The sequence below is a fragment of the Diabrotica undecimpunctata genome, chromosome 8 (genome assembly GCF_040954645.1).
Source record: "Diabrotica undecimpunctata isolate CICGRU chromosome 8, icDiaUnde3, whole genome shotgun sequence".
Classification (NCBI taxonomy): domain Eukaryota; kingdom Metazoa; phylum Arthropoda; class Insecta; order Coleoptera; family Chrysomelidae; genus Diabrotica; species Diabrotica undecimpunctata.
The window spans coordinates 6701802-6715855 of NC_092810.1; the positions used below are offsets into that span (position 1 = coordinate 6701802).

Below are 14054 nucleotides of genomic sequence, written 5' to 3' on the forward strand. Positions count from 1 at the left end.
CCTCATTTCATCTTTTTGTGTTAGGTACATCGTCTCTGCACCATAGGTGATCACTGGCCTGATTGCAGTCTTGTAAATTTTTATTTTGGTTTTCTTACTAATGTGCTTTTCTTTCAGGAATTTTTGGTAGTTCCAGTAGGTTTTATTACCCAGTAGGATGCGTTCATTTATTTCATCCGTTCTATCATTTCTGTCATTCACCACCACTCCCAGGTATTTGAAACGGTGTACTCTTTCAAATGTATATGCACCAAGCTTAATTTCTTTCTCTATGTTCATATTCTCTCTTGAACACTTGAGGTATTTCGTTTTGCTTTGGTTTATTACTAGCCCTCTCTTCTTTGCTTCTTTATCTAGTATTAATATTATGTTCTGCATGTTTTTAAATCTCTAGTAACCGGTGCAATATCGTCTGCATACGCTATCAGTTGGGCTGAAGATTCGATAATCGTTCCCATAATTTTGGCTGCTTTTACTGCCCCCTCTATGGCAATGTTAAATAATGTTGTTGACAGGGAGTCTCCCTGTCTGACACCTACCTCCATTTGTACTTCATCTGACGGGCCTTCCCTTGTTAAGATTCGTGCCTTGGATTCCTTCATCGTCATTTTCGTGAGACTTATTAGTTTTTCTTGGATGCCTAATTGATTTATATCCTTAATTAGCTCCTCCCTTATTACACTGTCAAAAGCTTGCTTGTAGTCAATAAATAGTATATGTAGATCTATTCCGTGCTCGTAACTTTTTTCGACGGTTTGCGTTACAATGTGTATTGCATCTATTGTTGACTTACCTTCTCTGAATCCATGTTGGTATTCACCTATTTTTGTTCTAGTTTCTTTTTCTATTCTTTGTCTGATCAAATTAGTTAATATTTTGTACATTGTATTTAATAACGTGATTCCCCTGTAGTTAGTGCATTTCGTCTTATCGACTTTTTAGGGATTGGTGTTATCAAACCACAATTCCAGTCATTCGGCATGCGTTCTTCTTCCCATATTCGTTCTATTAGGTTGTGGATTCTGTGGGCTAGTTCCTCTCCCCCTTTCTTGAAGAAATCATTTATAATGTCGTCTGGTCCTGCTGCTTTCCTTGTCTTTAATCTGTTTATGGTCGCCAAAACTTCGCTGTATGGACTTCAGATCAAGAATGCAGAATTATTTATTCCTAATTATTTATTTAATCCTAACTTATTCCTAGTTTAGGTACATAGAGAAATATATCCAAGAAGTTTTACGAAATTGTCAGAATTTAAAATCATTATTCCATATAATATAAGAAGATTTATTGAAAGTTTTGAAAATTTCCTACTACACTCTGGATATTTTGTATACTTATTATGAGTCCTTTTTATATATAATTGAATGTATTTTATAATTATTAAAATAATCTAACAACCTAGGTACTATGTGCATATTTTTCATATTGGAATCCGATACTTCTATTATTGAATCAATAGGATCAAAAGGTTAATTAATCCATTTTTTAATTATCAAAATTATAAAAGTATTGAATCCCGTCAATGAAAATATGTAAACACCTACTTTTATAATATTATCATTTATTAACAACTATTTATATAGTTTATAAACATTAAACATCATACTGATCATACTCTCTGATCTCTTTTGAGAAAGACACTGCCAAAAGAGCTGTAGTGATAATAATTTAAAATAAATTTTGTGGACGTTTTGAATTTTATTGAAATTTACAAAATATCAATACGGTATCAGTACTTCTTTGCTCTAGTGCAAACTATCTCACAAGGGTTTTTTAATTTTGTAATAAATCTTGACGTGATTGGCTCAAACCAAATTTACATTCAGAATTAACGTACCCGTATTAGCTAAGGACACTTATCAAATTCAAAACACCAAAGATGATGTCGAATTGTGTAATTTTTTCGTTATCTTACGCCAGGCATATTTTTATCAGAACCTATTCAAATAAACTCTTATTAATATGAGAAGTTAAATACTAACTTTATAATTTGCACTAAATATTATAATAAACAATTGAAATACTTTTGGCTATTTTGGATTTTTGAAAGATATTACATTTTTGTAATATTTATTCAAATATTTTTATCTTATTTGGTATTCAGATTTATGTAGAAAACCTATTTGAATACCAGAAAGTGCCGTGGTCCAGAAATACCAAAGGATGATACATACAATCGTAAGTATGTTTATTATGTTAAATTTTGGATATACCTGTTACAAAAAAGTAAAACGTATGGACTATTATATGGAATGGATACTCAAGTGTAAAATATTATACAGGGTATATTTTTAGTGCGATATCGGTCAATAGTTCCATTGTGGTACAAGATATCCAAAAAACTTAGGTAATGGGAAAAATATAGGCAATCATATTCTCCATACTTGGAAAATATATGACTATTACTGGTATAGCAAATATATAATTTTTCAAATAGGAGACACTATATATTTTTTCAAATTTATATTCCTCTCATAATTCTTGTTGTTAATATTGGGCTTTGCATTATTATACAGAGTATTTAACAAGTTATGACCATTTTTATTTCGAAATTCCTATGAAGTCAAAACCTTAAAGAAGTAATGCATAAACAATTATTTAATTTATATAATAAGGTTAACAATATATTGTAGTTTCTAATTAAGTTCCACATATTTTCCAAGTTTAAAGGATAATATCGAGTACATTTTTTTTGTACAAAAAGTTTTTTGAATATTCTATACCATAATGGAATTATCGACCAAAAACTCACCCTGGATATACAGTGGCGTTAAAAAGTCCTGCATCACCTTACCAAATACATGAAAACAGAAGTTTAAGGCATTTACCTTAAATATTTTTTAACCATTTACTATCTACTTCAAACAAGCACTTAAACACAATCTTATAAAATGAGAACACAGCAAAAATTTCCATTAATAAAAAAAATGTAGTTCGGAAAATTTTTCATTCAATATTACAAAAATTAGGTTATTTATATCAAGACGATATTGTACATCACATTAAAGTAATTTAAACTAATTTTAATATTTAATTGGCCAGCCTTTGTTTCTAATAACTAGTTCCCATCTTTTGGGCATGGAATTTATTAATTTTTGCAATTCCTCCATGGAAATATAGTGATGCCAAGCGTGGATTAGAGATTCCAGTAATTTCATTTTATTTGTGAGTTTGCTTTTGGAAATGATGTTTGATATCCTTTGCCACAAATTCTCTATGGGATTGAGGTCCGGGGATTGCGCTGGCCAGTCCATCCTATCAATTTCATTACTCTCCATCCAAGCTTTAACCAATTTTGCTCTATGGCAAGGAGCATTATCATCCTGAAAATAATTTTTTTTTTCGCCAAACAAGTCTTTTTCACTACGCAGCATCTTATTCTGTAGTACCTCAATGTATTTGGTAGCATTCATCATCCCAGAGACAACGTGTAGGCGACCAACTCCTCGAGCGGACATGCAACCCCATATCATAACGGAGGTTGGACGTTTAATTGTGAGAAGAACACATTTTGGAGAAAATTCTTCACCAGGAAATCTTCTGACGTTTCCAGCATGATTATTAATATTGAAAGTGGATTATTCACTAAACAGTACACTCTGCCACTGCTCTGCTGTCCAGATTCGATGTTCCTTGGCCCATTTCAAACGGTGCAATCTTTGCTTTTCTGAAAGCAGTGGTTTCTTTCGTGCCTTACATCCTTTAAGTCCAAAACTAAGCAGTCTTTTTCTCGTGCACACGCTTACACCTGTAGATTTGGATCACAGCTTCGTCAATTGGGTGGAATTAAGGCTTATGTCTGCCAGACTTGTTCTTCTTAATGCAGCGTTATCCCGAAGAGAAGTTTTTTTTGGTCAGCCACTACGCGGTCTGTCGTCGATTTTTCCTTGTTCAGCATACTTCTTAATGACTCTAATTGCTGTAGATTGATAACAGTTTACTGCGGATGCTATTTCGCGACTAAATTTGTCGTTCCTATGGTGAAAAATAATTTCAAAACGCTTTTCTTCCGATAATTTAGTTTGTTTGGCCTGGGATGATATTTTGACCTTTTTATCAAAAATCAAAGAGCAAATAAATGTGTTAGGGTAACTGCAGTGTTTATATAGTCAAAATATGTGGCAAATTCGTCATTAAGATTCAATTTAATAGTACTTTAACGACTTAATAATCACCTCATAATTTTCTCGGATTATGAGAAATTCTTTCAATTCTTCTTCTTTTTTGTCAACCATTTTCCATCCACTCCTGAATGTAGGTCTCTCCCAATTGCTTCCATCTTTCTCTATCTTGCCCCAATCTAATCCACTGTTTGCCTGCCACTGTTCTTATGTCATCGACCCATCTTTTTTGAGGTCTTCCCATGCTTCTTGTTGTCGTCCTTGGTCTCCATTCTAGAATTCTCCGTGTCCACCTGTTCTCATTATATCGGGCTACGTGACCTGCTCAGCGCCATTTCATTTTTGTAATTTCTTCCACAATATCCCTAATCTTCGTTCTACGTCTTATCTCGGTGTTTCTAATCTTGTCAATTCCCTTCAATTAGATTATTTTAATCTTTTCTGTAGAATTTTGAGCTAGTAATTTTAAAAACATTAGTAAGTATACCGATAATGCTAATTACAAGCACAAACTTAAAATGAATTAGCGAAAATATACAAAAAACTTGTGTTAAACCTCAAAATCTATAAGGCGTTTAGGTGATGCAGGACTTTTTAACACCACTGTATGTATATAATCTATATTGTTATTTGAAATTTCAGGTACTTAACTATGACATTCTGAGTATCCTATTCTTCGTCCATAACACAAAGTAAAAATCAGACTAAAACTGAAATTGTTCTTTAAACATAAATAATTTGATTATTTCTGTATAAAATATTATTACACCAGATTCTAGTCAAACATAATATTTCAGAAAACGATTTATTTGGACTACCCCTATCCAATCAAGGCTGTGGACTATACTTACTACCCCCAATCTTACAAAAGCTACACCCCGCTTTCGCTCTACTATGACTACTACTGGCCTCTCAGCAGTCTTAACCGCTATAGCTCCTACTGGCCTTACTACCCCTACCACAGATACTTGTACCACAAGTATACTTTGCCCTCTGATAGATATTATCATTTAAAAGGAGTAAGTATACTCGTGCCATGCGAAATACAAAAGGTAAGTAATTAAACTGTCGAGATGGTTTGAGATATTATTGTCTACGTTAAATAAAATGTGAGGATATGTTTCTGTACCAGTGGAATCGAGTAATGTAATGTTTTTTTTAACTACTTTTTTTTGTATAGTCCGTTCTGCAATAAAATACATCACAGAATACAAGCATTATACAAAATATATAAAAATAATCATAACTTAAAGGCATCATCTAACTGAGTATTACATAAAAACAGCCAGTTAGCTGCTAACTAAGTCTTTTTCTTCTTCGTTCTCAGCTTCTTCCTTTTCAGGGGTCTCCTGATAGACCTGATATATCTCCTGATAGGAAAAAATCGACTCCTATGCAAAAAATCTAATTTAAAACAGATCCAGACTGGACTACTACATATTATTGTGTAGTGAGTCACGGATACTACAGGAAATGAAGAGATTACATTAAGGTCGGTACACATATACGAGCCAAACGGTATGCATACGGTATGCGAACGCTATATTCGTTAATGTTTACGGCAGAAAAAACCGTTTGCGTACTGTTTCATCGTGACTCGTCGCGAACCAAATTGTTGCGGTTTATTCCACGACTTCAAAGGAAGCTCGTCTTTCAGTTTGGACGGCGCTTACTAGACGTAGCGAACATTTTTATTGTCTCATCAAATCGACATAGTGTGAATGACGTGTTCCTTCCTAGAGAGACGTGAGAAAACAGTAAACTGATTATTGTACATATTTTTATTTTTGTTAAACAAGCAAAAACAGAAACATAAATCAGTACCCAAATTATAAATAAAATGAATCATTTCGCACATGTGTGTTCGTTGTTGGTTTGTCGCTTTCCATGGATCTAGATAAGTATGCGATCAGTACGATGTAGAATATTTTTCAAGGATCTGTACGCGTACGGTACGTATACCGTTTGGCTCGCATATGTGTACCCACCTATAGATGAAAACCTTTTTCACATTTGTAATATTTTTTTGTTATTTGTCGTAGTCGGCCGTTTTCCAATACATCATAAATTAAAACAATCCTATTATCCGAAAAATTCAATCATCTGACTTTTTCGTTAAAAATTTAATTAAGATTTAATTTCTCATTCTTTTGTTGACATAAAATCAGGGTGGATATTTCCAAACAAGGTTTACAAGATATCTACAGGCGATGTTTCCTAAGAAATTTATCGTTTTTCGGGAAAATTAAATTCACATCGGACTTAACAAGATTTTATTTTCATTGGAAATTAATTAAAATGGTTTCTAATAAAAATTAAATCAGATTTAAAAACAGTAAATTTACACAAGACAAAGGACTGCAAGAAACCAAAAAATACGACAGCATCCTTCTAATTATAGAGGATGTTCTGTTTATCGTGAATAGAATACAATGAGATATAAAAATTAAATAGAGTATCCTGGCAAAAGGGTTTTAGTTATGTATCTTCGATCCTATTAGTCCAATCGTGACGTACAGTATCTCAAATGGTACCATTTAACCAATAGAATACTACGTAGAAATCAAATACATCAACACGTCAAAAGGACCTTAGGTATATATCTTTGCTCCTATATATGTTATGTCAAAAGAGCCTTAGTTGCGTATCTCCGGTCCTATAGGTCTAATCATGACATATGGAGCCTAAAATGATAGGATTTAACGGAGATAATACGATGGTGGAGAGAAATTAAACATGGCAGCATCTAATAACACCTTAAACTGGCAGCAATAAAACGAATTAACGCACAGAGGTGTGTGGCATATTACGTAACAGTATTTAGCGAATACCATACGATTACGTCATTCATATCTTTGCATAAGTCCACTTTTTGTTAACTACTTAGTATGTATTCAGTACTTTGTTTTAGGGTGTTGAGGCATGGACTCTTAAACAGAAGAATGTTAAAAGTCTTGAAAGCTTTGAGATGTGGTGCTACTAAATGTTAGTTTCAAAACAATCAAAACAAATCACCACTCAAAATCCTGTCAACAGTCTCAATGTAAACATACCTACCCAACATCGTGCTCATAATTTCAACATAATCAGTTATAGAGATGCTGTGAGATTTTAACCATGTTAACTAGTCATTAACAAAATAAAAAAATAGCTTTCCATAAGTCCAACCTTACATTACAGAAAAAATCCAAGCAGCAATCATTAAAATCGAAACAAATACCTCTCTCAGTATATCATTAGTCTACAGCATACCTTAACATCCCATTTCAAGCGAAGAGTATCATAATTTCATAGAAACTCTTGGAGCCACATTCATAGTAGCAGGAGACTGGAGTGCCAAACACACAATAATGAATATCATCCAACAAAATAACTTAAGATACTTATTAACGGGAGAACCCACATACTGGCCTACGGACTCTAAGGAAAGCTCCATGGTACTTTACAATGATCTGGACATCCCATTACTTAAGGACACAATAAAAAATCACTCAATAAAATATAAAAATCGCGTTACTGATCACGACAATGAACTGTTAAAAAATTTATTCACCCAACCATTTGCTGAACGAAGATTGAAGAGAGTATGGCCAGAAGACCTACCGAAATATTACTTAGAAAACCGTTACTGGACGGTACCTAATTCACGTTAATTTACTTACAGACTATTAACTTAACTTCTACTGCTCCGAAGCCAGTACAAAAATCAAACTGTCTAGTAATCATAGGGTGTTGTAGGCTCCTAGCTTTTAACAACTTGGTTATTTCCTTCCATTTTTTTTGGTCCCATTGCTTTCTCTCTCCAATTTCTCACGCCTATTTCTGACAAGTCTTGCTTTACTGCTTCCAACCACTTCTTCTTTAGACGTCCCTTTCTTTTCTTCCCCTATTTCTACTTCCTTCAGTATTGTTTTAACATTTCGATTCTCTGACATTTGTATAATATGACCAAGCCATCTAGCTCGTTGGGCTCGTATTTTTGCGGTAATTCAACGAAATAGTGCAGCAGCTGCAAGGCATTATGCAGTAAAATACCCCAATTGAAATACACCCGATAGACGATTATTTCTGACTATTGATCGAAGTGGCTGGCAATAGTGGTCGTCCAATAATGGATACAACTGATGAAGATATTTTAAAAAAAATTGAAGAAGTCCCTGGGACAAGTACAAGGGTAATAGCTGCTCAACTAAATGTTCCTCACGTAAGGGTTTGGAGGCGTTTGAAGGATCAGCTGCTTAAATCCTATCACTTAACAACAGTTCAAGAGTTATTGGTTGAAGATTATCCTAAAAGGATTGGATTTTGCGATTGGTTGTTAATGGAAAACACTCGAAATGTTAATTTTATTAGAAATATTTTGTTTACCGACGAGGCTAAATTCAGTAGAAATGGAATAACAAACCATCATAACGAGCACATTTGGGCCAACGAAAATATTCAGTCCAAAAAAGCGACTCATCACCAAAGGACTTTCAAAGTTAATGTTTGGGCTGGAATTGTGGATAACAATCTAATAGGCCCAGTATTTCTTCTTAACAATTTAAATAGTGATAATTATTTGCAGTTCTTGGCAAACGATTTACAAAACTATTTCAAAGAAGTGAATATTGCAATGAGGCAAAATATGTGGTTTCTACAAGATGGAGCTCCACCGCATTACAGCAATGAAGTTTGGTAATATCTTTGCAGGCAGTATCCTGATCGGTGAATTGGAAGGGGTCGTGACGCACCTATTTCTTGGCCACCCAGAAGCCCAGGTCTTAACCCCATGGAGTTTTGCTTTTGGGGGTTTATGAAAGAGAAGGTGTATTCTGTAACAATACAGGACGAACAACAACTGAGGGTTAGAATAATTGAAGCTGCAATCAATTTCGTCAGAAAAATATGATTTTTCAGCGCATTCGGTTTTCCCTATTAAAACGATACCGAATGTGTATTGAAGAAAATGGGGGTCATTTTGAACATTTATTGTAATATCATATTTATAGAGGTTATAGACATTTTTTGTACTTGTTAATTCATTTAAGCCATTTATTTAGTTGCACGTAATTTTTTAGAGGTTAATTTAAAGGGCCGTAATTCAATAAAAACTGTGTTTTAAAAAACGTGATTAGAGGCAATTTGAACGTACTCAAAAGGGGGAATTTGGGGCTGCACAACCCCTTAAAATTTTTCTGTGCGCTTAGATTTTGTTGTTTCTTTTGTATGAACAATATTTTCAGAATAAGAAAGTAACGTGTCCATTTTAATTAAAAATATCAAGTAGTTTAGGAGATAATGCACAAAAAGGGCTGTAACTTTTTTTGTCCCCGGAATGCGTGATTTAATTTATGACATACGTTTTTGAAACATCCGGTATAGACAGTGTTTGTCGTGTACAGCCTGCATAGTATTTTAGCGTTCATAATGAGAACCTATAACATTCCCAAAAATACAAGTATCATTATTATTGTTTACCACATAGAATAAAAGTTTCTCTCTTACAATTTCTTTAAATTTTTCAGTTTCTGTTTGTCCTCATATACAACTACGTGTAACATGGTCTCAGTAAACTAATACTTTAACCCCCTGTATGTTAAGTATTTAAGCTATAGTAATCTACCTTCTTTATGACAGCCTTCCGAAAAATATCAGCAAAGGTGAATAAGAATTAACCATGTTGAATAATCTGGTTTAAATCTGAAAGGTCATTTGTTTTATTTGAAAAAGTTCGTTCATCTTACAAAATACACCCAAGCCAATATTTTGAAGTGCTATTAGAATCTCATCTAAATACAGTTGATTAAAAATTTAAAAGCAAAATAACCTAGCTATATAAAATTTGACATATACGCCAAAACATATTCATATTTCATCAGACACTTTACATAGGCCCTAGACATTTCGTCAGTATTATTTCCCTGGGGTTTAGTCGAATTTTTCCTTCAGGATTCACCACCCCATCATACTATGAATATGGAGTTCTGTACGCAAGTGTGCGGCCCAAATAAGCTAAATAGGGAAGCTAAATAAGCTGAAGTATATACGGGAAGATTTATTGTTTTTACTCTTTTCAATGCGAAGCTCGCAATGATTGTCTCGCAAAACAGAAAACCAAAAAAAGGTATATTGATGGAAGGCAACTTTTCTATATATATATATATATATATATATATATATATATATATATATATATATATATATATATATATATATATATATATATATATATATATATATATATATATATATATATATATATATATATATAACATTACATAACTTTGTATTACTCTTTAAGTCTTCTCTTTATTACGCTATACACAACTGAGTACATTCCAACATTATATCAATGTTACTCTATAAAACGATCGACTTTGTCCCATTTATGCTTCGACAAAAGTAATTTCAAGACTTAATGTTCCCCTTTTTAATACACTCGAACTGTTTCGAGAACACAAATACAAAATCTGAACAAATGGAAAAAATACTAATCTCAAAAACTTGGAAGACAAAAAATAAATTATTTCCAAAAGTTGAGAAGTCGGAAAAGTATTTATATTGTCGGGTATTATACTTAGGGTTTGTAAACTTTTTTGTGACAAAGATAAAGCAGCGCCTGCAAACATTTTTAACTGTTGCGTTAATTCATTGTTTTTTTTGTGTTGTTTGAGATATGGAGTTGGTTTTGTTCGTGTTTCAGTTAATTTAATGTTTATTCATTCAGATGGTTTATGGTTTTTAATTGGTTTAAAAATGCTCGGAAGTTTTTATGGAATTTTATTTAAAAAGTTTTCAAAATGAATATTTTTTAGGTTATGTGGACAAAATAAATGTAGTAATATAAAATTTGTGGAATAAAAAGGAAAAACTGCAATATACTTAATTTAGACGTTAATATAAAGCTGTATTGAGGCAGAATATGTCTAATTTAGAAATATGACAGCTCTTATATAGCAATTATGGAGAATAGTTAGGTACGTCAGAGTTACTCCGGTCAATAAAGACATGTAAATTAACAAAAATTCATGGAAAGCCAAATATTGGTGGAGAGCTTGAGTTTACCATTACAAATAAAGTTTTAAAAATTCCCATCGATCGTATTTTGAGGTTTTTTGGATTTTTCTCGAAAACAGTAAGTTTTATCAACAAAGACATTTGACCAATATTGTAGATCTTAAAATTCTCTACAAAAATGGTTTATATAATTTTTTTCCTAAGAGTTACCATTCCTGAGATATCGCGATTCTAAGAGTCACATTATACATGATATGCACACATTTCCACGTTACCTGCAAGGTAGTGTACTGGGTGTGTTTTTTACCCATAACTGTCTGGTTAGTCCTCGTTTCTGATATTCAATTAATTTGTTATTAAACTAATTATGTAATTTTCCACATATTTTATCATCTTCTTCAATGTCATAGTATAAAATAATGTAATTTAATAATCTTAGAAAAAACCAATGAATTTAATATTGACACGTTCCATCTCTGTGTGGACTTTAAGTCAGCGTATGATAGCGTCCTAAGAGGTAAATTATACGAAGCCATGAATGAACTTAACATTCCCCATAAATTAATAAGGCTCGTAAAAACAACTATGAGTAAAGTGATCTGCAGAGTGCAAATACAAGGCGATATGTCACAAGCGTTTGAAACATATGCAGGGTTAAGGCAGGGAGACGCGCTGGCGTGCCTTCTCTTTAATATAGCGTTAGAAAAGACTATAAGAGATGCCGAGTTACACAATAGGGGAACAATCTTTAATAAAACAACGCAGATTATGGCTTACGCTGACGATCTGGATTTGATCGCACGTACTACACGAGGACTTAAAGAGATGACTTCCACCTTCTTGACAGCCGCACAAAATATGGGCCTTAAAATAAACGAGGAAAAAACCAAAATGTTAGCATCTATTCCAAATAACAGAGATAGAGCTAGAAACGCCGAAGAAAACTTCAGTATAGACCAATATAATTTTGAGGTAGTAAATAAGTTTACATATTTGGGTTCTCTCATAACAAACGATAATGACACATCTGAAGAAGTAAAACGGAGGGTACTGCTAGCAAAAAAATGTTATTTTGGACTAAGCAAGCAGCTAAAAAACAGAAATTTAAGCCAGAAAACCAAACTAATAATATATAGAACACTCATCCTACCAGTGCTGACATATGGGTCAGAAACATGGACCATCTCCAAAACAGACGCAAATCTTCTGCTCGTCTTCGAAAGGAAGATACTAAGAAGAATAATGGGCGCATTCTGTGAGAATGGTATTTGGAGAAAGCGATATAATTTCGAATTGTACGAGAAGTATAAAAAAATAGTAAATGGTAGAGATGTAATATCCTTCATAAAAATAGGTAGGCTTAGATGGGCTGGACATGTGTCAAGAGCAAATGAAAATTACCCACCCAGACGAACTCTATTATCGGTCCCAGTGGGAAATAGGAGTAGAGGCAGACCACGACTGAGATGGAGGGACGGTGTGGACGAGGACACAAGGAAAATCGGCGTGGCAAATTGGCAACGGTTGGCGATGAACAGAAACGACTGGCGAAATAGACTGGGGTCAATAGGGAAAATGATCAAGCCCATCTTTACGGATGTCTTCTTGAGGTATTTCTTTAGTGAGTTCCTTTTTTCGTTTGTTCTCGTACATCTGCTGAATGCTATAACTTGACGGTCTTCCTACTCTGTTCTTTTTAATTGGTTTTGCGGCTTTGCATAGAGCATCGGCTATTGCGAGTTTGGTATCCAACAGGGTTAAATCAAATTTCTTCGCTCTTTTGGCTAATAACAAACAGTTCACGGCTGTCATGTTAATAAAATGAAAAAATATTCGTAAATAATATGTCTTTGACCTAATTTTTATAGGATAAAATCCTAACATGGACTCAAGAAGATCTACACCTCCCATGTAGTTGTTGTAGATTAGGACACTGGTAGAACAAGGTATCATTTTATGTATACTTTCTTGTTTGAAAAATCTTCTTTTTTCTTCCTTTGGTTCACTTCCAGCATATGTTGACATTGTAGTAACGATTTTGTTATCAAACCAGGACACTACACTGACATCCACATTGTCTATATTGGCTATTTTCTCTACCATATGACCTCTGCCGCGCTTCTTCATTTCTTTCTCAGCTGGCATCACAACTCCAGGAACACGATTAAATCTTACTGTTCCCAAAGGTAAAATGCCCTCTTTGGTCAGATATATCATAAGAGGTATGCTAGTGAACCAATTGTCGGAAAAACAACTTGTAATGTTGATGTTTTGGTATGGTTTGGTTGGTATTTTGCTAGTTTGACAACCACGTTGCTGCTCATACTAAGATTTGGTGCTCCTAGAGGTAAAATATTACTCTGGGAATCAGCAAACAAATTAAAGTCATAGCTGAATCCCAAAATACCACTCAGTACAATGTTTTTGAAGAACCACTTATGTGGTTTTTTTGGGTTATACTGCTTTAGCTGGCTTCGCGCTTTTGTTGGTATAATCTGTTCGTCTTCAGCTAGAAATTCTTCTATCGGAACCATGAGTAGTCGTTCTTTAATTTGGCTCGGAACAGGTCTAATTTTAAATAATCTGTCATGTCCAGGCTGATCAATCAGGTATTTTCAATCATGTCATCATTGTTATTGAAATGCAAGAAACGTTCTATTTCTTCGATTATGTTACAGCTCATTACATCGCTAACTGTTCGGTGGCCAATATTGGCATTCCAATAGTGTCTTGTTGATGGAAGTTGAATTATCGACATGTAAATAGTAATTCCTATAAATTGTTCTATTTCATATTTTTTTATATTAGCTGGTTTATCTGGACGTTGTTGCACTGAGTATAAATTGATTGGTCTGTGATATGCTCTATAAGACTATCAGGAAAGAGAAGCTTAAAAAATTGGACCAGAGTTTCTAATTGTAAAATCGAAGAAGG

The 14054-nt window shown here is 33.6% G+C and overlaps 1 protein-coding gene across 7 annotated transcripts in view; it reads left to right on the forward strand.

The window, feature by feature from the left end:
• LOC140449211 (uncharacterized) overlaps positions 1-14054 on the forward strand; it is a 335545-nt gene that overhangs the window by 229570 nt on the left and 91921 nt on the right. For 3 of the 7 annotated variants that reach the window (XM_072542383.1, XM_072542381.1, XM_072542380.1), the window contains exon 5: positions 4919-5173. The exons of 2 other annotated variants lie outside the window; for them this stretch is intronic. In XM_072542383.1, coding sequence (XP_072398484.1) covers positions 4919-5173 — 255 coding nt within the window. Of the gene's footprint in view, positions 1-2104; positions 2179-4918; positions 5174-14054 lie in introns of all 7 variants that reach the window. 2 more of the 7 variants (XM_072542386.1, XM_072542384.1) reach the window with 2 other exon arrangements.